This window comes from Andrena cerasifolii, chromosome 10, assembly GCF_050908995.1.
Source record: "Andrena cerasifolii isolate SP2316 chromosome 10, iyAndCera1_principal, whole genome shotgun sequence".
In the NCBI taxonomy this organism is placed as follows: Eukaryota; Metazoa; Arthropoda; class Insecta; order Hymenoptera; family Andrenidae; genus Andrena; species Andrena cerasifolii.
Window position 1 is genome coordinate 10,778,035 of NC_135127.1, and position 22,842 is coordinate 10,800,876.

The 22,842-nt window shown below is 49.6% G+C and overlaps 1 protein-coding gene across 1 annotated transcript in view; it reads right to left on the reverse strand.

The window, feature by feature from the left end:
• Positions 1 to 879: 879 nt before the first annotated feature.
• LOC143374224 (headcase protein-like) overlaps positions 880 to 22,842 on the reverse strand; it is a 169,829-nt gene continuing 147,866 nt past the window's right edge. The window contains exons 3-5 of the mRNA XM_076822184.1: positions 8,333 to 8,521; positions 7,799 to 7,984; positions 880 to 7,563 (exon numbers count right to left, since the gene is read on the reverse strand). Of these exons, the coding sequence (XP_076678299.1) occupies positions 7,390 to 7,563; positions 7,799 to 7,984; positions 8,333 to 8,521 (549 nt within the window). The 3' untranslated portion in view covers positions 880 to 7,389. The remainder of the gene's footprint in view (positions 7,564 to 7,798; positions 7,985 to 8,332; positions 8,522 to 22,842) is intronic.

Genomic DNA, 22,842 nt, shown 5'->3' on the forward strand with positions numbered 1-22,842 from the left:
GCGATCGAAACTATCTATACCTGTTACATCGTTGAAAGAAAAAGAACTATACGCAACAATCGTACGATCTCGGCTGCGAACGGTAATCGTTGCGCATCGGGCCGAGGGAAATCAAAGGAAAACGTCGCCGGGGGCCTTAGCGCGAATAACTGAAGGAAACAAACTGTTTGCAGTGCGAGCATTCACGATTAAATGAAACTAAGGAGGTGCGAAGCTGCAAATCCTGGCACGGTCAGAAATTCGCGATCCAAGGAGATCGAAGAGAGACTCTCAGTTCTCCTTTAAATAATCGTCGGACACCGATCGCCCAGGAAGTAGCCTGTGGCACGCGTCATATGGATCGCTTGCTGTATCAATCACAAGAAATTATCACCATATCGCGTGCATCTCTTCCGCCCGCGCGCCACTTCCCCTGTAGCTCAACCCCTCTTCCGTTTCCTCGAACGTAAACTCTATTCACACGTTGAACTCGCGGGTATTCTACGAATCTGCTCTGGAAATCGTACGACTTCTGGCTAGCATTCTTACTTCTATTACGGTCGCGTGAATATGTTGCCTCGGTTCAGGGCTACTCTTCAAATGTTTACTTCTCATTGTCATCAGTGGCGAGACCTATTATTAAAGAACGCGAGTTCTGGGGACGTCGACGGTTCGAGGAAAGCCAAGCGTTAACGCTACGGGGAACTCGGCGCCAGAAGAAGACCGAAATTAAAAATGGACTAACGAGCCAGCCTGCATGCTCGATAAAACGTAAACGAGGGAGGCGCGCTGCGGGAAAAGCTCGAACGCGTTTCTGATCACTGTTCCACGCGGCTCGGCGATCCACGGTCGCTTCTATTGAAAGAGCGTTATATATAATATCCTATGTGTGTATGTTTGTTTTTACCTGTTGTCCCTACGCACGTGTATTATGTACGTATGCGTGTGTGTATTTGTGTATTCTTAGTGTCACAGACGTAAAAACGACTACAGTGAGGGATCGCGTGGCGATTTCCCTTTAAACGAGCGCACGGTGCTCCCATTTAATTTCTCTCTCGACGTGATTTCGTGTAAAAAGTCGTCTTAAAATATGAGACAAAGTGTCCCGTCTACTTCGGGGCGAATCCCTTTTTTTCATATCTCCAATCGAGAATTTCAATCGTTCGTGCTTGATTTCCAGGAAAAGAACAATTTGGTAATCGAGGAACGCTGGCTTGAATTTTTCAGCAGTTTTTTTTATAAGAACAATAGCTTCTCTTCACTTTGCAATTAGAGCTCCCACGATTATCGAGTGTCTAGTCCCGAAAGCTTGTAGCGTTGCTTATCGAGCAATCGCGGCGGAGTCACTTTATCACCTCCGGTGTATCTTGCGCGTTTTCACTTTCTATTTCAAGCCCGTCCGTGTGGTTGAAAAGCGCGAGAAGGGATCACCGTGCGCGCTTTTCCTGCATAATCGCTGCACGATCGCTCGACGCGTCCACCTCTCTCTCGCCACAATGTACAGAACTTGTACGTAGCTTTAATCGCTAAATGAAAGAAATGAATATAGACGTGTTTCCTTATCCCTAAGGAGGCCCGCATTACGAGCCCCGTGCACGCACGCGCGCCGGGCGTGCGCGTTATTCATTTTATACACGTTTAATTATGCGTGGAGTTTCTCGTTACCGTAAATCGTCGTTTATGTATACACCTATAGTTGTCCTAGCACAGCTGTAAAGAGAACCTTACACACTAAAAGACAAAAAGAAAAAAACCGACATATCCTTAATCGTAGACTTCTATAGAATATTTCATAGTTATCTTCATATATATATAATATAATATAATATTTATATTTATATTTATATATATATATATATATACTTTGTCCTCTTAGAATTATTTTAAACCTTGCGAATGTACCGCGTGAAAAAGAACGCCTCGAAGAACAACCGATATATAAATTGCAGGATAAAACTTTTTTTTCCATTTCTCCTCCCCCATTTCTACCACTAGAACGATTCTCGTCCGCTCGCCGAAACGATTCCTCTCTCGTCCACCCTCTTCTTAGTCTCCTCGCTCTTTAAAATCCTTTCTGACTCTCGCTCCTGCCCCTTCATTTTCTAATTCCATCCAGCGAAAAGGATTCTTCGCTCCTGGCCCCTTGCAGTCTCCTTTCTAATCAAGAGCCTAACACGTGTAACAGAGGGGGGGGGGTGGAAAGGAGGGTGGGACCCCGGTAAAGACCAGAGATGTATCCAACAGAGGTCCGAGGAGAGGAACTCGTCCCGACGAGCGGCGAGCGATATAACCGAGTTAGAGCCGAGTCTCTAAAATATTCAACGAAATTCAAGGATATCTCTTTGGGCGTCGGCCCTGGTCCGGGCCACGGCCGACGTTCGAAACGAAGGAAGTTCCCTTAACTACGTTACACGCCTGAAAAAACCGTCGTTTCAATACAATAAACTTACTATTTATCGATGATTTCAAAACCTTCTCCCCCAATTATCCTCTCCCCCATTAATGACTATATGCTAAACTCTATTCATAGTTCAACCACTCTATAACCTTTCTCTCTCTCTTTCTCTCGCTCTCTCTCTCTTTCTCTCTCTCTCTCCTCTCCTCTCTTCTCTTCATTCCTTCCTCAAGACCCCCCCAAAATCATTTTGTCTCGTACCATTCGCCTTGCTTCTTCTTTGTCGTATCCCCTTGTACAACCCTTGAATCCCGCCCCTCGACGTGCCATAGATGTGCTATTCGATTAATTATTATTAGAAAGATTCACGGACACGACGATTACGATCGATACGATTATCCAGGGAATCGGCGGACACGACCAAGGGGGTTGCATCCCTCTTTGGGTCCTCCCACGTCGCGATTCCATCCAAGCTTAGGGGTTGCCCTCGCAGTGCGTGGTGGGCCGTGTCCACCGAGGCCCCGCTGTTCCTCTCATTACCGAAAAACACTGACATAGAAAACCGTTCCCCCGATCGTCGTCGCGACGCGAACAGTTCGCGGGGATTAGGATCGTCGCGCGAGGACGCCCCTGGAAGACGAGATTCCCTCGAGGTTTCGAGTGCCCCGTGTTCGGACGATCGTTCCGGGGGCCCACGATCGGGCAGCTCTCTCTCTGCTCGAGCGTGGGCGCCACGCGACACCGCGCCGTTCTCCCAAGGGCTGCGTGGATCGAGGTAGATTCTTCAACCGGGGAAAATCGTCGTGTTCGCCGAGCAGGACGCGTCGGGGGTCCGCGAAGGACGACGCGTAGGAACGGCCAAGAAAATCGTTACAGCGTTTACTTCGGAATTAAAAAACGGTTATAGCCTATATCCTCGTTAATGTTAGCCTTAGCAAACTACGGAGCGAGTGCGTCGCTGCGTCGACGCGCCAGTTCAAGCGGAGCAAGCTCCTCCTGCCCCTTCTACCTGGGGACGAAGAGAGAACGAACCTTGGAAACCGATCAAGGGTATAATCCCATCCTAGACCTGGCCATTCCATCGGAATCCCCTGCGCGATCTCGACGTGGCTGCCCTAGACCGATCTAGGGTTCGCCGTCGACGCGTCGAGACTGACTATAATCTTTACAAATCGAACCAGGTGCCCCGAGACGCGGCCGTCCGGCGATCGATCACTGTGAAATCGCGAGACAGTACCAACCGCGAAGCAACGATCGATCGCCCCGAACGAGAGAGGCCGCGCGCGTGATCGCGGACCGATTTCTCGCGAAAGGAACTTCTCCAACGATCGTTTCCCTCCTGCTTGTTCCTGCGTCGTCATCGAATCCCGCGATAGGAACTGAAAGGAGCCGATATGAATCGATATACTTTAAATATTTATACGCTCGCGTGGCCACCTCTCTTATCGCCCCTCTCTTAAACAACGCGAGCCACGCGGCCGAAAATTGAAAACGGTAGGGAGTACAAAAGTACGAAGCCATCGAGCAACGGTCCCCGTTGGTACAAGCGAGATATCGATTCCTTCCCAACGACGGCACGCGGAACCCGTGCCTCGTACATTAGCGGAATACATCGAACAGAACCGGGAACCTGCGATCGCGCCCCGACTCGCGAAACAGACGCTGGGCTCGCAGCCGCCGTGCGCGGCCTGGCTCGCGTCTGCCTGTTTTCCGCCCCTTTGCCGCGACAGTCTCCGATCCTGTATAACCAGATGATAAGCGAGGAAGCTAAAGAAGGAAACGCGTGAACCGAGGCAGGGTATCGAAATCAATCGACTCTCTCCTCCCGGACTGACATCATTTGGCACTCTGAGAAAAACGCAACGAGAGACCCCGCGGAATCTCATCCGGGCGCGCGACACACCCTCGCGACCGACGCGCAGAGAACAAACGAACGGCAGAGGAATACACGAAGAAACTGAACGGGCAATTACGCGCGGTTTTCGCCACTGCGGACGATGATGACGCAACGCACTCTCTTCAGCTCGTCGCGTCTCGACTATCCAAAGAAGCAAGGGTTTCCAACGCGGGGCGTGATATACAAAGTCCGCCGTCTCACGTTCTCCCCTTTTTTCGCGTATTTCTTCTTTTTTTGTCACTTTTTTCCCCATTTTAAATCCCTCCCCGTATCTCTCGTCCACGCTCCCCATCCTACCGTCATTTACGCCCCCTCTCACGCTGCCCCCTTTCTCGACGCTGCATACTCTGCCACAGATGGAATCGGCTTCGACGAATCCGACGCGCGAACCGCCGGCTTCTTTCTGTCGCTCTCCTTCGAACCTGCCCTTCCTCGCGAACGGAGTCGGGGAATTGGGGAGAAAACGCCGAGGGGAGCGGGGTGGTTTCGCGCGCGATCGGGCCTCGGACGTAACGAGGGGAACGATTCTTCGCGTCCCGCTGGAGGCAGCGGGGAGGAACGGCGATGGTTCGGAGGAGTCGACGAGTGGCACGCGCAGCATCAGCTTTCTTTCGCGGATCCTCGCTAGAACTCTACGGGACATGTACACGTTTATATAATCTCCTAAATATACTTCCCGGCGTTTAATAATGGATTAAGTATACTTTTAAATCGAAGTAACGTAAAGAAGGTACACGATCGACTATACTACCATGGGAAAACGGTGGGCGGTCTGTTTGTGGGACGGCCGCTATTGATGGACAGCAACGACCAGCATCGCCAGAAAAGAACGAAGATTTTTTTCCTTTTCTTCCCTCCCTTTTGTCTTTCACACGCTCTCTCGCTCTCCCTCACGTTCTCGCACACAGCCACTCGGATCTCTCTCGTTCTCACCGAACATTTGGTTCTCTCTCCCACCTTAATTACGTATTTACACTGGCTACCTCGGGCGCCCACGGCTTTCGACTGCCCTTCGCTGATTTTCGGGGTGATTTTCGAGTGGCTGGGAAGTCAATGATTCCAGAGAATGTAGAAATTAGGGCTCCCGATTTGTGGATAGATTCTTGGAAATTGGGGAGGGTTATACAGGGTGTTACTGGGCACAGTGTCTCACAAATTTGTTCACGAAGGGATGGGAAGTTTTAGTTAGATTCTCGTGTTTCAATTCAGGGAAGCAGATAGTTGCAGTGCTTATCGAATTTGCGTGAACAAACTTGTGGCAGACCGCACGCGCTGCGTAAAAAAATTGCTGAACTTTGAGAAGAGACTGGAAGGAGCGTACGAAAGATTTGCTTCGTCAGTTTTCGCGTAAAAAGGTCTTTTACAATTTTTCTCGAAGTTACTTCTGCTCTCTCGTGCCATTTATGTTGCAGAGAATTGTTAGCAGGATTGCTGAGCAATTATTTTCTGCGTCACATAGTTAGAAACACCCTGTATACCACGAGTGAGAGAAATTTTCTCAGCTTTGGGGGTAGGAGTTTTGTCGAAGGTCGGAAAATCGTTGGGCGCCCGGCCGATCAACGTGAAACCCATCGAATGAGTCGTAGATCCTTAAACAAAATCAACATGGCCGCCGTAAACGTATAAACTAATAAAATGTAAAAAAAACAACGTTCTCGATTATCTAAGTAACAAACGATAGTTCTCATATTCTCTTCCCGCTTTTCGTTCAAAGTGGCCTTTTCCTCTTTTTACCTTTTTCATATTTTTTTTTTTTGCTTTTTCGTACACACTTATGTTAATAATAGTAATAATAATAATAAAAGGGAGTCTGACACTTGTTTCCTTTCTGCGTCTAATGTCAACGTTATAATATTACCTTTTTTCTCGTTTTCTCTGCGATCTTTTTTGTGTTTCCGTCAAACTCAATTCGACTATGGGACGCGCGAGGGACGACGCCGCGATGCGGAGCTGCACTTTTCGCGCGATCCTATCCCTCCCCCGCCCGGGCGCAGGGCTGTACAAGCTGTCATCGGCTCGCGGAACGACGACGTATCGATCGGTGTATCGTGCTTGCCGAATTTAAGCCTAATTCCTTGAATTCCCTTACGCTAACACAACGATCAGAAGACTATAAATTTTCTTAATTTCGAGGACGATTAATTTACAACGCCTACCGTATTACCTCCTACATCCAATTTGACTTTAGCGCTCGACTCACTCGACCGATCCTCGCCGGGCACGAGCGATCGGCGAATAGAAAAACGAAATTCACGCGTGCAAACCCTTACTAGACGAACATCCCTAAATAAATCTCTCGCTAACTTAAAGAAACGCGACTTTATACAGACACGGTCCCCGGGATCTCGTTATCCTTACCGATAATACTGACGATAATATCCTTGGCCTCAAGTCTCGCCAGGAGTCTAAAGAGCTCCAGCGATACGACCCGTAGCTCGTCGATACGTCGTCGAGACACGTCGATCTCCCGCGTCGCTTAAGTGGTCGGCACAAGCAGCCGCCCATCCTCGCGCGATCATCGTCCCCCGTTCTGAATATAAACGTAGATAAACCCTACTTATCGAGGTTGCAAAAGAAAACTCTTAAACCTTATCGCTGCTACGGGAGCTCGCCAGGAACGTGACACTTCCGCCTTCCGCTCCGTCTCGAGGTACGCTGGGACAAAAAGAGGAACACGTAAGATCCTTCTGTAAACCAGCAAACCATTCGGGAAATTCTAAAAGCTAGGGCTCCAGACACTGCTATAGATTCAAATTCCGTGCGCTGTAAATACCGATTTCTCGTGCAAATTATCTGAGAGCAGATAAGACACGAGTGGATGATGTTGCACCAGTGAGAGGGCAAGAAAGTTCCATCGAGACGAAGGGTGGCGAGAGAAAGTGTCGTGTGACAGGGTTTTCTTCCAAGTGTTTTTTGTCTTCCTCGGTTTGTCCGCGACGATGATGATGACGGCGACAACCGCTGCCTGATGGAGCCGAAGAGAGAATAAAACGGCCCGACGAGTGTCTCGGAGGATCTAGAGCAAGGTCGCCCGGAGCAGGGAGATGAGTGGGTCGAAGAAGAGGGGACACAGGTCGGTCGCTGTGCTTAGACGCCGGTTAGCTAAGTTCCCTAATGGTTACGGCCACTGGCTGTAAAGCTGAAACTGCTCGCGGGTGAAGCAGGCCGAGAGAGGCTTCACGAAGTGGGCGTCCACGGCTCTGCAATGGGGACAGGCGAAGAAGCGGCTGTAGTCCGAGTAGAAGTTGAGCCGCTGGTGAGGATAGATCAGGGGCTTCTGGCAGCTGTTGCACTGCAACAAAACAGGGACACATTTTCAACGCTCGCTCCAACGATCACCTACACCACGTCCGCCCAGAACACCTGCACATCGCGGGGATCGATCAAAAGCCTCGTCTATCAAAACGTCAACTCTTTGAATAGCGATGTTTCAATTACTTTTTAATCGAAGGAAAGTCTCAGATCTAGCCGTAGCACGTGGCAGGTACAAGTGCAGCGAATAAAAGGCGAAGGAATTCGAGGCTCACCTTGAGTCGCTCGGTGCAACAGGGCATGGCAGCGAAGATATCGTAGCTGTACATGGTTCCGAGGACCAAGCTGGAACCGTCCCAGGGTTGGGTGCAGCAACGACAGCGCACAGGCTGTCCGCCGCTGCCTTCCAGGCAGCTCATGCACACCGCTGACAGGAACTGCGTGCGACCTTCCACCTTCACCTGGAACAACCATGGTCGAGGGATTGGTTCAGGACTTGCCGATTCATTCACTTCTGCTCACTGTCTAACGTGGAAGCTAATTTGACGAGGTACTCGGTTGGTACTCGTTTGGTGAACACTTCTACAATCTTTCGCGAATATGGTTGAAAGCAAAACCCTAGGATTCCCTTTACGAAATATTCACGAACCATCGTAGAAGAGCTTCTGAACCCAGGAACGACCCCCCCACTGGTCGCCGTGCGTTGGAGCAGTCAGAATCGAGTAATTCCTTTGTAGCGAGAGGAAGCTTTGTTCGCGAATTTCAATGCTTAGCGAGAGGAACAGAGGAGTTTGAGTTTCTGTACTTACCTCAGCGCAGGCGGGTGAGTGCTGCCTCGGTGACAGGAAGAACGTACCGTCGACCAAAGGGTACCTGTCGAAAACGAGCATGGGCGCGCTGCAGAGGACGCAGGACACTCTGGACCACTGTAGCGCGGCCAGCGTCGACAGGATGAAGCATCTGGTGTCGTCGTTGCCGTGGTTGCCCTCATCCTCCATCTGCAACAAAGGGAACGGAACGCAAATGAGGCTCGTGTTCCACACAGAACGGAGTACGCGTGTTCAAACGGACGTGCCCGAGAGACAAGGAGGAACAGACGGCGAATTAAACCCCACCCAGTCGGGCCGAGGATACACGCCGAGCGCACAGTGCTCTTCGCGATGTAATTAAGACGCGTTTTTTTTTTTTTTTGTTACTCGGATGGGAAGGATAGTCAACGATAGCGCTGCCATCAATTTCACCACGGCGGTCGTAAAGGAACAGTAATAACTCAGCGAAAGTAATCAAGAATACTAGGATCAGCTCGACGCTGCCAGAAGGGGTGAAATGAGTTCGCTAGTGGAAAAGAAAGCCGGCGGAGCCCACGAAGGTCAAGGCATCTCCGAAAATACGCCGGAGGTAGCACTGAAGAGACTTTCGATTGGAAAAGAAAGCACGCGGAGAGAGGCGAAAAGGAGGGACGTTCGAAATGTCACGTCCTTAATGACGAAGGAAGCGAGGAAAAGGGAGGAGAGGGACGCGAGACGCGAAGGCAGGAAATGAGAAAAAAGAATTTGGCGAGATGTAGTACCCGTGGCTGAATAACGAAGAGGGAGGGAGGAGGCTGGTGCGGGGGAGTTGAAGTAGTCAGAGGTTAAGGTCGAGGTAAAAGGTGGAAGGATTTTCTGCCGGTGACGGGGAGGGATACACTCCAGACGAGGACGTTTATAACCACGGTAAATATCCCCGTCCTCCCGTCCCTCCACGCTGCGCCTTCGTCTCTGGGCATCGATCATAGAAAGAGGAAATGAGGGAAAAGAGGGAACAGCGGAGTAAAGAGAACTTCTGTACTATCAAGCTTCTGGGCGCGTCTGCGAGGATGCTTTGACATATTTTATTACACTTTAGATTTATAGTGCCAGGAGCGCGATAAACTAGATACGGCTCTGCGCGGAAAGAAGCCGTGAAACAAGGAGTGCATCGGAGAGAATTCGAGGCACGTGTGGCCTCCTCGATACCACATTTTCCTATCGCCCTTCTCGCGAAGCTTTCCATTATTACAGACACCAACTGCAGGAATGCCCATCACCTCTGCCCCTCGCGGACACCCAAGCTCAACGGATGGACCTTTAATCGCATCCCACGGAGGTGGAAGGACCTCACAGCACGTCGACGACTCGCGGCAAGGGCAAGGACGAGGACCTCGACCTCGTCGATACTCGAGGCTCGATCGACGAAGGAGGTTCTTCGACGAGCGTGCAGCTACGTTCCCAGACTGCGAAGAGGTCCTCGAGTGGCTGGAATATCCGTCCCGAGGAGGGACACGCGGCGAGTAGGAGCTGAAGGATCCAGCCACGAATAAGGAGAAAAGGAAGGGCCCGGGAGGAGGAAGAGAGGCTAAACCGAGCGAAGACGCGATGGCTGGAGGAAGGGAAAGGTTCTCGGGGTACGTCCATCGACGCCACACAACCAACCCGGCCCCCGACCATGGAAAGGAGAAGGCCTCGGTGTTTCACTGGCTCGAATAAATAAATTGGATTGGTCTGGCAACTTTTCCAGCTCCTTCGTTCCCGGTTGCAACTGGAAACCGATCGCGCGTGGGTCGATCCGTGAAGCACTTCAACTTTTTACGAGTTCGATTAGTGGCCCGTGGAGAGAGGCATTGTGCCCCCCGTCCACGCGATTCCTTTTTACTGCCTTTCGCCCCTACAGCGTTCAGCGAACGTTTGCCAGAAAACGCGCTACTTTGTTTCCCTTTCTTCGCGTCGGCAGGGCCAGAGAAACAATTTCCTGGGCCGCGTAATTAACGCGCGCCCCGGAGCCGGGGGCTTTTAATCGAGCCTCGGCCTACGGGCTCGGACAACGAGGAGAGAAACGTGACGTTCCGGCGACTGCACGGGTTCAAAAGGTTGAGAGCGAACGGAGGAGGGAGGGAGAGGTCGAAGGGAGTCCGTGGAGGGCATAAATCGCGGCCCATCGCTGGGGGAGGATTAGGATGCCGCCCCGCCGCGGATTATTGGAATTCAATAATACAGAACGGCAGAAATAAATATAAAAATCAGCCAGCGATGACACGCTCGAGAAAGCAGGATAATAAAACCGAGGACGAGTGGGAAGGGAGGAAGAACTTGATCAACTGGCTCCGAACCTACCAATATTGAATTGGAAGCTTTCACTGGGGAATCGTTTTAACTGCGAGCAAATATTATTCGAAATTACAGATACAGAGCGCAGGAAAGAATGCATGCGAATTACGAGCAACAAAGTGTGAAGGATCAAAGGGAAGATACTGTCCGTTTCCTTCGTACACGTGTGCCTGAAAAGCAATTTCGAAAAGACAGGCCACGAGAGGGAAGGAGTACAATCGAGAGGGAAGGAGATAGAAGGAACCAATGAAAGTAAAACGTACCACCCAGGGATTTGTCGACTCTCCTGCGAGGACGCTCTTATTTAGACCTTAACGTCGCGGTGGAGCAGCCATAGGTCGCGGAACGATAAAGCTTGGTTATATAGACGCGCATAAAATTCGTTACGATCGACCCACGGTTTGCTTCCGCTTTTGTCCCTATGGCGATCCCTGCAGGCTTCAGCCGTCAAAGGACGCGAGGGAAAATCGGCCATCTTAACCTTCCATCCCCTATTTATTGGCAATACTTCGTAGTATAAAGAAGCTCGCTATTTTCTTGCATAATAAATGAAGGAACAAGTTCGATGTACAGCAGGGGCACGCTGGAGTGCAAGTCACATGTGTTTTCTACCACTCATCACGGGACCATTATAATCGTAAATTAGCCCGCCGAGGCCCTCGATTTGTTACTGATAAAGAACTATAGAGAACGTAGAAAGTAACCGCTCAATCACACGTCCCTCGACGTTCTCCAAGTGGCTAATCCCGAGTGATAAATTGTCCAACTCGGTGGTCCAACCGACAGAAGTTCCTCCGCAGGTCTCCAGCAGGCTGTTTCCGCCAACTCTCATGAAACTTTCGCGCGACAGCAGTCGATGTCGCCCGAGGAGGACATAAAGAGACGCGAATGAACTGCACCGCTCCGAGTGACTAGGAAGTTACTAGCTCCGCTTGCCACCTAGTGGGAGCGCGAAGGAAAAAATCTTGCAAGACGGTGGGTCGTCGTGCTCTGTCCGAGAACGTCACCCCGTTGAAGCGAGGCGATTCCCACTTGCTGGCTAGAGGAACGAGAGGGCGGATGGTTGCTGGGAGTAGTTAACGCGACGGTACGAGTTCCAGAAGTGCTCGAGCGGAGGGAAGCGGGCTCCCAGGGCTCTCAGCGGAGGATTTACGAGCACCAGGACAAAGGATGCGCGCGTAGGATCGCTGGCCCGTGTCCCGCCGACCGGAAAAAGGAACAGAAAGGCCCAACTTCTGCGTCTGTCTCGTCTACCCTCTTCCAATACAACTCCAAACTTTTCCGTTTTTCCCTCCCAAGGGGGTGAGCGCCCTGTCGCTTGTATCACTCTCGGCGCGAGATGACCCACTGTCCGTTGGATTAGAGCAAAGGAAAGCTCTTCTCTCCCCGGCGTGCTCTTCCACGCGTGAAAATAATCGATGCCTGTCTCTCTAAAGACGGCCCTCGCTTCGAGGGCTTAACGCGACTTGTTCACGATCGAGTGGAGGCGGCGGGATTATCGGAGGAGCACGGTGTCGATTGATGCTTCGAACGGGCGCCTAACATTTTCCACAATTTAAGACTCCTTTGAGGATCCCCTGGGCGTTTAAACGGATGATTATTTTATAGTTTTGTGGGACTGAATAGAAACATGCAATACTGGGGATAGCCTTTGCAACTGACACCTAGTATTTTGAGACTTTTTCATGACAGAATCTTCGCAGAAAGGTTTCCCTAGTTATCTCTCCGATTTACAATTGCTTTTTACAACTTTTCCCTCCCAGTGACGATTTTATACAAGCATCTACGCCGCGGTATTAATTAATATCGCATCATCCACGGCTCCCCTCGACGTTTGGCCCCTCGATCACGACTCTAACGCGGATAATAAAAGACGCTCCGCGGAAACTTTCGTCCCCGGGCTCCTTTCGCTTTCCACCCTCGAGGGAGTTCTGTGCGATGTCCTTTCTTCCCGATGCAAGTGACCCACTGTCGTCCTGTTCGTGTGCGAATCGAACAAAGAAACCCTCTTTACGGTGCTCTTCCTCGCGTGAAAATAATCGATGGCCCTTCCACGACTCTTCCTCTTCTTCCCTCGAATCAAGGGGGATGTCGAGGAAAGGGGGACGGGCCAGAAGGGGAGCACGGACAGATATCGGACGGAACAACGCCCGACGGGACTTCTCCGAGTGAAATTGCGGTCCCTAATATTATTGACAACCGATAGGAGAGAGAGAGAGGGAGACGCGCGAGTGTCTGGTGTCTGTTGGAGTTTTATCGCGCGCGAGGGCGTCGGGGGAAAACTATTTTCCTGGCGCGATAACGCGGCCGTTGCGTCGGTCCCCGCGAAGTAATTTTAAACGGGGAGAACAAGGGACAAGGGCTCTTTTGTCATCCGATAGAATTCAATTCCAACGATGCCAGCCACTGATAGACGCGAGGCTGCTTTAGGGGGCAGTAAGACATGAATACGTTCGAGAAATTCACTTTCCTCCCCCAATGCTACTGGAAAACCGTAGAATATTGGATAACACGGATCCTCTGGCTCCGGAAGACCTAAATATCTATTATTCCAATGGCACGAGAGGATAATAAAAATCATGAGAACGTCAGAATTTCACCGTCTCAGTGTTTCACTTAAATCCAGTCACGAAAACCGTCGCCAGCCGTTAATCCAGGGACGGAACTGGTGTCCAACTTCGCGAGACAAGAGGTTCTTTATCAGAAACGACTCGAGACTGCGTAAGCAGCCCCGACAGCCGCGTGATTCAAGGAAATTCGAGCAAGGGGCGGATCGAATCTCCCCTCGCGATACATAATTAACGCGTAAGGGGTGAATTCGTCGGAAGGGTGCGCAGGAGCACACCGATAAAGCCTGCCACGACCAAGAGATGGGCTTTAAAAAAAAAAGAAAAAGGGAAAAGAAAGAGAGCACGTTCCCATCGGTTGCACGCGATCGTTTCACACGAGCTCGGCTCGCTCGCTTTAGCCTCGCGTCGTCCTAAAGCCAAACTTTGCGAGCCCCAACTCCATTTTCTCCTTTCCAATCGCAATTACGCGTAATCGCCTTTCCACCCCCTCCCGGAAGTCGAGAGTAAGCCGCTTAGCCGGAGCCAAGGGATTACCAGGAAAAATCTTGTAAAACGGCAGCAAGACTGTCCACCCTCCGCGTTCCTCCCGTTTCCTCGTCGACTGAGCGCGTATCTTGGCGAATAGTCAAAGTCGTTTTCCAAGGAGAGAAGAGACCCTCCTGTTACAAGCAACCCTCCCACGGCGGTCGCGCCAGCAATTAAGGCCCACCTTGCACGCGCGATCGGATCGCAGTGCGCGAAATTCGTTTCGTTTCGAGGTGGTTGAGAGACACGTCGATCCTTGACGGTCGAACCCGAAAGTCAGCTGGAATAAAAACCCTCTGTTATCGATTCTCTGCCTCTCCTTTCGGCTTCACTACTCATCCTCGACGGCGTATCCTGGGGACTGTTTCAATGAGGACGCCAGTCACTCGCGGCTATCTCGCCGCGAATCGCGAAGGGCTTTCCAACGAGGCTGTTTTGCGAGGGCTGTCGTCCTTCTCCCTCTCACGCGTGCCTCGCGATCACTCCGCGATACCGCGGTGCCACCCTTTCACGTGCATGAAAAATGCATTTCTTTATCTGCCGTTCACGTGCCGCATCGCCGAGAACGCTTCGTAATTAATTCCACCGCGGTTTCGGGGCGTGCTCTGGCTTATACTGGGTGTCTCGCGCTTGCGAATCGAAGATGAAGTTCGTGCGCTGAGAATGGATGATTTGCAGTGTCGTTGAAGGAGAGCTGCTTGAATATGAAATCTCCAAGACTATTTCATTGCTGGGTGTAGGCTGAAAGATGGAGACCTTGGCAAAGATGGATTTTAGCAGAATTTCTCAGATAGATAAAGCTGTGTTATCAAAGTTTGTATTTAGTAGGCGGAGATTGAATCAAGGAAGAGTTTCGAGATAAAATTTAATACAATTTTTTTATAATTACACCATTTATAATTGGAGGGTTCGGAAACTGACTTGCACCTATAATAATAGGCGCACCCGATATAACTTTCCCACGAATATACATAAGTATCTTCTCCTTACAATCTTTTCCTTACATGTTGCAGGAATTTCATTAATTATAGGAGCAATTAATTTGATTGTTACAATTTAGAACATAAAAGATATTTCAATAAATTATGATGAATTTCTCTATTTCAATTACAAAACCTTGGTAATTTCTAAGTGTTTCGGCCAAGTAGAAAATAACGCAGACGGTATTTAGCGCGGCAACGCGGATGACGGGGTGTTTTCACGCTCGGCAGCTCGAAAAAATTGCTCTAACGAGGAGATCCCACCGACACCCATCCCCTCATTAAACACCACACCGGCAATTCGTCCAATTTCTATTTGGAACATCCCCCGCCTCGATCGAAAAGGCCAGAGAGGCGGCTGGCGGAGAGCTGTTTCAAAATTAGGGGTAAGAGAAGGGCTTTTTTCGATTTTATTATCTCGATTGCCGACTCAGTGGTCCGAGCTAACAGGCAGAGGGTGGATTCCGTTTGACGACAAAAGAGAGGCCGCCCCCTGGCTTCCGAAGTGGCTCCACCCCGCGCATTAATTGGAAGGCTGAGATTAATCCAGCATTTCAGCCAGCGATCCCGCGACGAACAACGGGGAAACTGAAGGGAAACCGCGAAATTCTCAACTCCCAAACTCCTCATTAAAAATAATAATCATTCGATGACGAACAGTTCACATTTCCCATTGCCCATCGAGTCAAACTTGCTCCATCGTCGACGAGGACTATTTGTCACGAGATAGATGTCGCCAAAGCGTGATCACCAGTTTACAGTACAGTACAAAGTATCCACACGCCCAGAAAGAACTTGGAAGTTCGCTAAAATACATCACGAGGAGCGAAGTTACTCCACTCCCTTCTTTTAGGATATACTGAAACAGCGATCAGCGTGAATTCATACGACAGATTCTCGACGGTGGCGACCCACCCCAGACTATCCATAAAAAAATCTCTGTCCCCGCCACTAAAGGAAATTGCGAGGACATTCAGGAGCGGTACCAGACGTGGCTATATATCACGCCGTCCCGTCGCTGCGCCTCGTTCTGGATCACTTGTACCAGCGCGCGGGGACCGCGGTGTTCTGGGGGCATGTGTGGAGATTAATTTCTCTCCTCTACCAGAACACTTCGCGATATAAATATAGACAGTGAACCCTAAACGACAGTGGGCTACAATCTTGTTTTTAAAGATGAAACACTTTAGATTGAAAGGGTTAAGAATTCGCACATCTTCGACTTTCATCCCCCAAGTATCTCGCTGAAACTCTTCTCCCCGAAGAATATCTCAACGTTCCGTAATACCAGACTAAATTCCAGCGATCAAGCAGCCTTCTTGCTTTCAGCCACCCAGTACACTCGTACAGTTCTCAGCGCGTCAGAGTCCCTCCCGCTGAGCACATACAGGAGAGAAAGGGCCAGAGGGGCCTTCCTCGTCCTTATAAATCAGCCACGCGTCGCCGAAGAGGCTAAGGACGGTCTCCTGGCAGGGCACACACCCCCGCCGTCTGCGAAAGGTCGAATATACGGAATGCCAGATCAGGGGGTTGCGCGACGCCCCCCAAGCAGAATACACACGAGGTTATCCTTCATGGCTCGCGAAGGGTTGCTCGCGAAAAGTAGGCCCCCTTCGTGGAATTTATCGCGTCGCGTCGTCCATGGAGTTATGTGCAGCTCCTCGCGACGGGGTGTCCGCTTCCGTTCGCTTCGTCGTGGGATATTCCAGCCGAGGGTCGGCGCCGCCCCGTTTTCCTGCGGAGATCTCGTCGTGACTCGAGGAGAGTCGGCAAGTGTGATCTGAAGTTCAAATGGAAAGGAAGGAAGGAAGCTCTACGACGACGTCGCTAAAAGACAACAGAGTTCTGAGCTTAGAAGAACGAGTACCTGGTCCTACATCAAAGTTGTGCAGAATTACAGTCGAACCGCGATAACTCAAAAACCTCTAGAAATCCAAAATTTTCTTCATTCCCATCGGCTCCGCTGTAAACACCTCTACAACTCGAAAACTCGATAAGTCGAAAACTCGGTAAGTCGAAAACTCGGTAAGTCGAAAACTCGGTAAGTCGAAAACTCGGTAAGTCGAAAACTCGGTAAGTCGAAAACTCGGTAAGTCGAAAACTCGGTAAGTCGAAAACTCGGTAAGTCGAAAACTCGGTAAGTCGAAAACTCGGTAAGTGGAAAACTCGGTAAGTCGAAACCTCTATAATTCGAAGATTTTTTCCCTTCCCTTGAGATTCGAATTATCGAGGTTCGACTGTACAATTGAATTACTCCATGAATTATAATTACAAAATAATTCAATTACATCGCAATTCGTAATTGCAAAGTACAATGTAATTGAATTAGAATTACGAATTAAGAGGTATCCAAATTCAGAGGTAGTAAGAGGTGAGAAACATAAGAATGAGTCGATATGACATGAACGATAAATATAATCATTTATCTCACTGCTTCAGAGCTCTGAGCTGTAATTTAATTACACTGTATTTCAATTACATTATAATTCAATTGCACGCACGATTACGGTAATTAGGAATTTAATTAATTGAGAAGTTTGAATTACAATGTAATTGAAATACAACGTAATTAAATTACAGTGTAATTCAATTAAATTACAGTGTTTCTTTGTATCTAAAGGGTACGTCCCGTTAAATTAATAAATATATAAATAAATAAATAAATAATTCAATTAGCACAACTGTGTCCTACATATTGGTCAAATCTCAGATCAACTTGGAATTCTTTCAAGAAAATCCTAACCCCAGTAGCGGAGTGCCATTAGAGTCTGCAGATGGAAACAGATATCTATATGTTACACAATCTATAAATCCACCATCAGAGTCTGACAAGAAAGTCAGAGTTCATCCAATTCAGCGGATCTTACCGGACAGCAGACGAGTCTTAATCAATGAACACGTTCGATCTCTTGTTCTTTAGAGATTTCCAGATCGTCGTCCCCAGCACGGGCGCTTAATTCAAATCCCCTTAAACCTCGCCAAAGGCGGCGGAGGCCTCGTCGACACGGCGTAAAGCGCGTTCGAGCGGAATCCCCGCGTTCCCCTCCTGAGCTCGATTTTCGGGATCTGGGATGCCTGCCGCGGCCCCCAATGAGGGAAAATGGGAGACAGTCGAGGAGGTAAGTGTCTCCCGGACGGGAGACAGATCGGGCAGACGGCGAGGAAGGGCTCTCGAGGAAATTGTACGGCAAGCGGACGCGTTGCGTACCTGGACGCGGAGCAATCGCCCTAATTGCTGGGCCAGGGCGGCCGGAATTCGAAGTTAATCATTCCCGACATGCACACACCATTTGCTCTGGCAACGGCCAGCACAAATCCGGCGAGAGGAATTGCTCTTGCCTGGTCCTTGGTAATTTCTCCTTCTGTCGCTCGAGATGATCGTCGTCGCGTTCCCCGGCGAACGCAGCAATCGCAGGAAGAAACGCGACTCGATCGTTAGACCCATCTCGCTAACGAGGCCCTCGCGATCTCGAACGCGTGCTGGAGGACTCGATCGCTTCAAAACTCCGCGTCCTTTCAAAGCATGCATCATCTAATTGATCATTTAAAGGTACCGGCGAAGCTTCTGTGTGAGCTGTGTGCCTTGAATTACGTTTGTGTAAGTGGACCGAGTTTGATGACGACGCGAACATCCCAGATTCTTCGCCAGGCTGAGGAAATTGAATTTTCGAAACGAATCGAGCCTTTCTTCCGGAATTACGAAAACGATATCCATCCTCTAGTCAGTCAAGCCGTTTAATAGCGCCGTTAATCACTACACCAGCTAAGGGCTCGATGAAAATCTTATCTTAAACGGGTAATTAGGCGGCCCCGTGGGGTCGAGGCGTGGGGTACACGAGGGTTTAAATGGCGTTTCCACGCCTTCTTACATTATCGAGAGGCACGCGATACTACGTGGCCAGGGTATTATTTATAATTTTCCTCCGAGGGGATCGCGTGGCGCATGAAACCGTCCCCGCAATTTAAGTCTCGCGTAGCAAAGACTTGTCAAACTGTAATTTACTTCATCGAGCAATGCTGCCTTCTAATTTCACATTTGTTCGAAGCCTCAAACTTCGTTATGCCATTCTTTCACCATCAGTTGATGAAGAAATCCTTCGAGAAGGTGAACGTTATAAATAAGCAGAGAAAATTAATTCTAACTCTCCCCCTAGAGAAAGCAGACGAGTAATATAACTACAAATCCCATTCCCTTGAAATATTCTGCCATTAACTCCGCACAGAATCCCCAAACAACTGAAATTTCAAACTTTTCCTAGCAAAATCCACCGAGAAGCACCCAAAACGATTAACGCAGATTAATCGTGGAAAAGCGGCGAAGCTGTCCAGAAGCCTCCGCCGGGCGTGAACCGAGAAATAATCGCAGCACCAGGAAGAAAAGATCAACCCTCGTATATTTCACCGGCAGAGAGGCCCGGTGCACGGCGTAACGCGGCGAGCGGCAATAAATCCAAATTCAAGATTATTAATAATGCACGCCGACGAATTGTCGGTGGGCCAGCTTCTCCCTGGCGCAAACCAGTTATTGCTGCACGGTCGTTTATTTCCTACGGGATCAGGGGGAGGAGGGCTGGGGGAGAAACAAATCCGCGGTAACCAGGGGTTGTTGCCGCGCTCTGTCTGTCAAAAATCGCGAACGAGCCCCGGCGTCTGAATGAATAAATGAAACGCCAAGATGCCGGGCCTCCTCTGTCGGATGATATCGTTCATTCTGCGAGAGGAAGAGCGGAGGGAGCGCGGGTGGGGCTCGTGAAAAATGAACCATTTCTCGCGCGTCCAATCTCTTCGATTGTTAAAATCCTCAGGTGGGGATCCCGGGGCTTCTGTCGTGGGGTGCGTTCTCCAAGTTTTCTGTGATTAAAATTCCAGTTCCTATTGTGAACGCTGCCATTCAGAATGCTGATTGAAACACGGGGATGAGAGGCTTCTTGACTTCCAACGGGGACGAATATGTCATTCGTGAAAGTCACTTTGGAAAGACGAATCTGTAGATTTCTGAGATTCGGATTAATTCTATTTATAAGCTGGAGGATACAATATGTTTTGAGTGATGCAGGAGCACAAGGGCGGGGTTTTTCACCCTTAGATGCCCAAGAGAGAAAGGAAGGGAAAGAAGCTTGTATCCGACGAAAGCTGCACAAAGGACGGCAAATCTACTTGGAGGCGGAGCGCTGAAATCGCGCGAGTGACTCCAGTGTCGCGAGTTCATCTCCTTAAAGTCGGCTGAAATTATTCCCTGGACGGTCGCCTCTTAAAAGGGTAGCTTTGCTCGCTCTCAGCCGCCACGAAAATCCGGTAATGACGCGGGAACGGCGGGATTTGCACGAAACCCCCCTCGGTTGGTAGACTTAAGAGAGTCACTCTGGTTAAGAAGCTTTCCCTGGCTGTTCGACTCGATAATTTATTAATTGTGATGCAACGTCGCGAAGCTGGTGCTCCGGTTACCCTCTCGGCTCGAGAAACAACCAAGAAACGGACCGGGGGTCGTTCGAACTGACAGTTTCCGCGAAACGCGCAAGCAATTGGCGTAATTACGGTCGAAGGAACGGTCATTTTTTGATGGAATTGCGGTTAAGTGGACCTACGACGTGTCTTCCAGGGGGGAATTTAAATTTCAATGGGGCTCGAAAACCGTGGGAACTTTCATCCAAGAAGGGGGCTTGATCTCGACTGAAGTTAAATAAGAAAAAGAAAATCTGACAGTGGATACGTTTAGGATTAATTAGGCCCTTTAAGTACTTCTAATCAAAGCAGTACAAGACAAAAATTAATATCATAGAAATGCAAAGTCTGGGAACTCTGTGGGCAAACATGTTTCCCCATTTGATGACGATAGAAACTCTGTTACGATGTACTTGCTAAAAAGACCGTCCCTTCCGATAGAGGGGTGCACACCCCTTTCGAGATGATTTCTCGAAAAGATCAACCCCTTCTCGTAACCCTCCATTATCCAGGGGAATGTAGGGTAACGAGATCCACGTTCAGGTGGCCCAGACACAATAATTTCCCTCGAGCGATCGGTTCCTGATTGCTGGGCGTGCCCTGCCCTTCGGAACGACCCTTCACCGTGTTCGACGATTCTGCTGAATCGATATACGGAAAGATCGCAATCGCGACTGGGGCTTTTCATCGCCTCTTTGCCAGCCCGTTCGAGAACATCCCTCTTTAGAATACTTTAGATCAGAAAGCGAACACTAGCACACCTTTTCGTGTTCCACCAGGTCCTCATAAATCGCAGCGTCGCCAGGTGCTGGTTGTTATCTCCCTGATAAATGGAATTTAGATAACGTAATTGGCCGTAAGACTTTAATTGCTGATATCAGATTTCTTTCTAATACACCCAACTTATTATTAATTACCCAGTATTTAATTACCCAGCACGAGAGTGTTCGCAATCAAACTCTGACACAACCCTTGACCCCTTTCCTCGACTATTCATCAATGTCCACCAGAAATTAGGCAAACCTTAATCATCCTCCAAGTTCCACCGTCAACTCCCGCGCGAACCACGAGATCCCATCGATCCCCTGGATCTCTCGAGCACGAGGTCGACCTGGAATCGCGTCACCTCCACTTATCCAGGCGGTGGATAGAGATCGTGTCGTGCTCATCGAAGCGGCGCGATAAAAACAGGGCGGATACGTTAATACACGGTAATTGCTAGTGTCGTCGCGACAACAGGGTCCCGTTCTGCGGAATTAATAGGCCATTTCGACGCGGTTTTTTCCGCGGAAGGCGTCCTTGCCCCACGCACGGCGATTATCCCGGACCCTGTTGCGTGAACGGGACCATTTGCAAAGCGTTATCGCGATCTTCGTACACCGAGGAGTAACTTACTCGTACCGCGGAGCACGAAAACGGCTCGTGGGTGGACGCGCCGCGAAACCATCGCGACAACGCGTCCACGTATTTGCGTTTCACCCAGCTACGCCTACCCTCCCGCCAGCTTCTCCTCTCTGGCCGGCAAAAATCCGCGTGGACAAAGCGCCGTCTTGTTCGTCGACACGGAGAAACTTGATAAACGGGCGGGCATGAACGTCTGCTTCGAGGGAACTTGATATTGACCCTGTAACCCACGAGAAAGGCGCAGCGGTTGTCGTGCATCTGATAGAAAACCGTGGAAAGTAGGAAGCTTGAAAGAGGGAACACCGTAGGTCGATGATTATGGTATGCTGGGGGAGTTTAGAAGGTTTTTAATGCCATCTGGGAGATTTAAGATCGCAGTGAAAGGGGATGATTTAATAGTGGTGCATGAAGATTATAATCTTGGATCCTCAAGATCTGAGAGAACTTGGGATTCGGATATCGATTGCAAATGGGTTAAGCAATCGTGATTACGGATTAAGTAGCTCCTTACACCCGAGGCAGTAAATCGACACTGTCACGTAAATGGAATAACAACTGGCACTTAAATGTCAGCCACCTGAATTCTATTGTCCCGAATACCGCGGTGAATGTTCCTTCTGAATCCTGAATTATGCTTAACCAACGCGACTCGAATGTCGAGGGACATGCGCGCATCGATCGTAATTATCCAGCGCGCAGTTCAAGCGTCGCGAATCTGGTTTTAATCGATTCGAAACGATCCGTAGCTTCAAACCAGTTCAGCGCGCTTTGTCGCGAAAATCGAAGCGATTCGACAGTGAGTTACTCGACGAGTTAGTACTTTATAATAATTCTAGAATTAATATCTGAAAATTCTAGATCCATTCTTCTCACTTTACCTTCTTTTTTTTCATAATCCCTAGGAATTTACGTTCCGCCGCGCTTCTTTCTCCAACTCTTCATCGACCCACGGAATCCCAACATTCCACACCTACATATCGAGCCACTGGAGCCTCTACATTGTTGCATATTTCACTCTGCGTTTTCGCAGCTACCCAGTAAAACAAACGGCTTATTAAACCCCGAGACACGCCCACATGCTTCCTCTGAACTCACACACGTGCCTGCGACTGGAAATAGTTACTCTCGCTAATTCCATCCTGCCCCAGCGCCTCGCTTCACATATTAATCTCGAGGCTCCATTCTTCGCATCTTTGGACCAGCCTACTTAAAACCGCCGCGCAACCCCTTCCGAAGAAATTCAAGCGATTACCCCCCAGGACAATGAAATCTG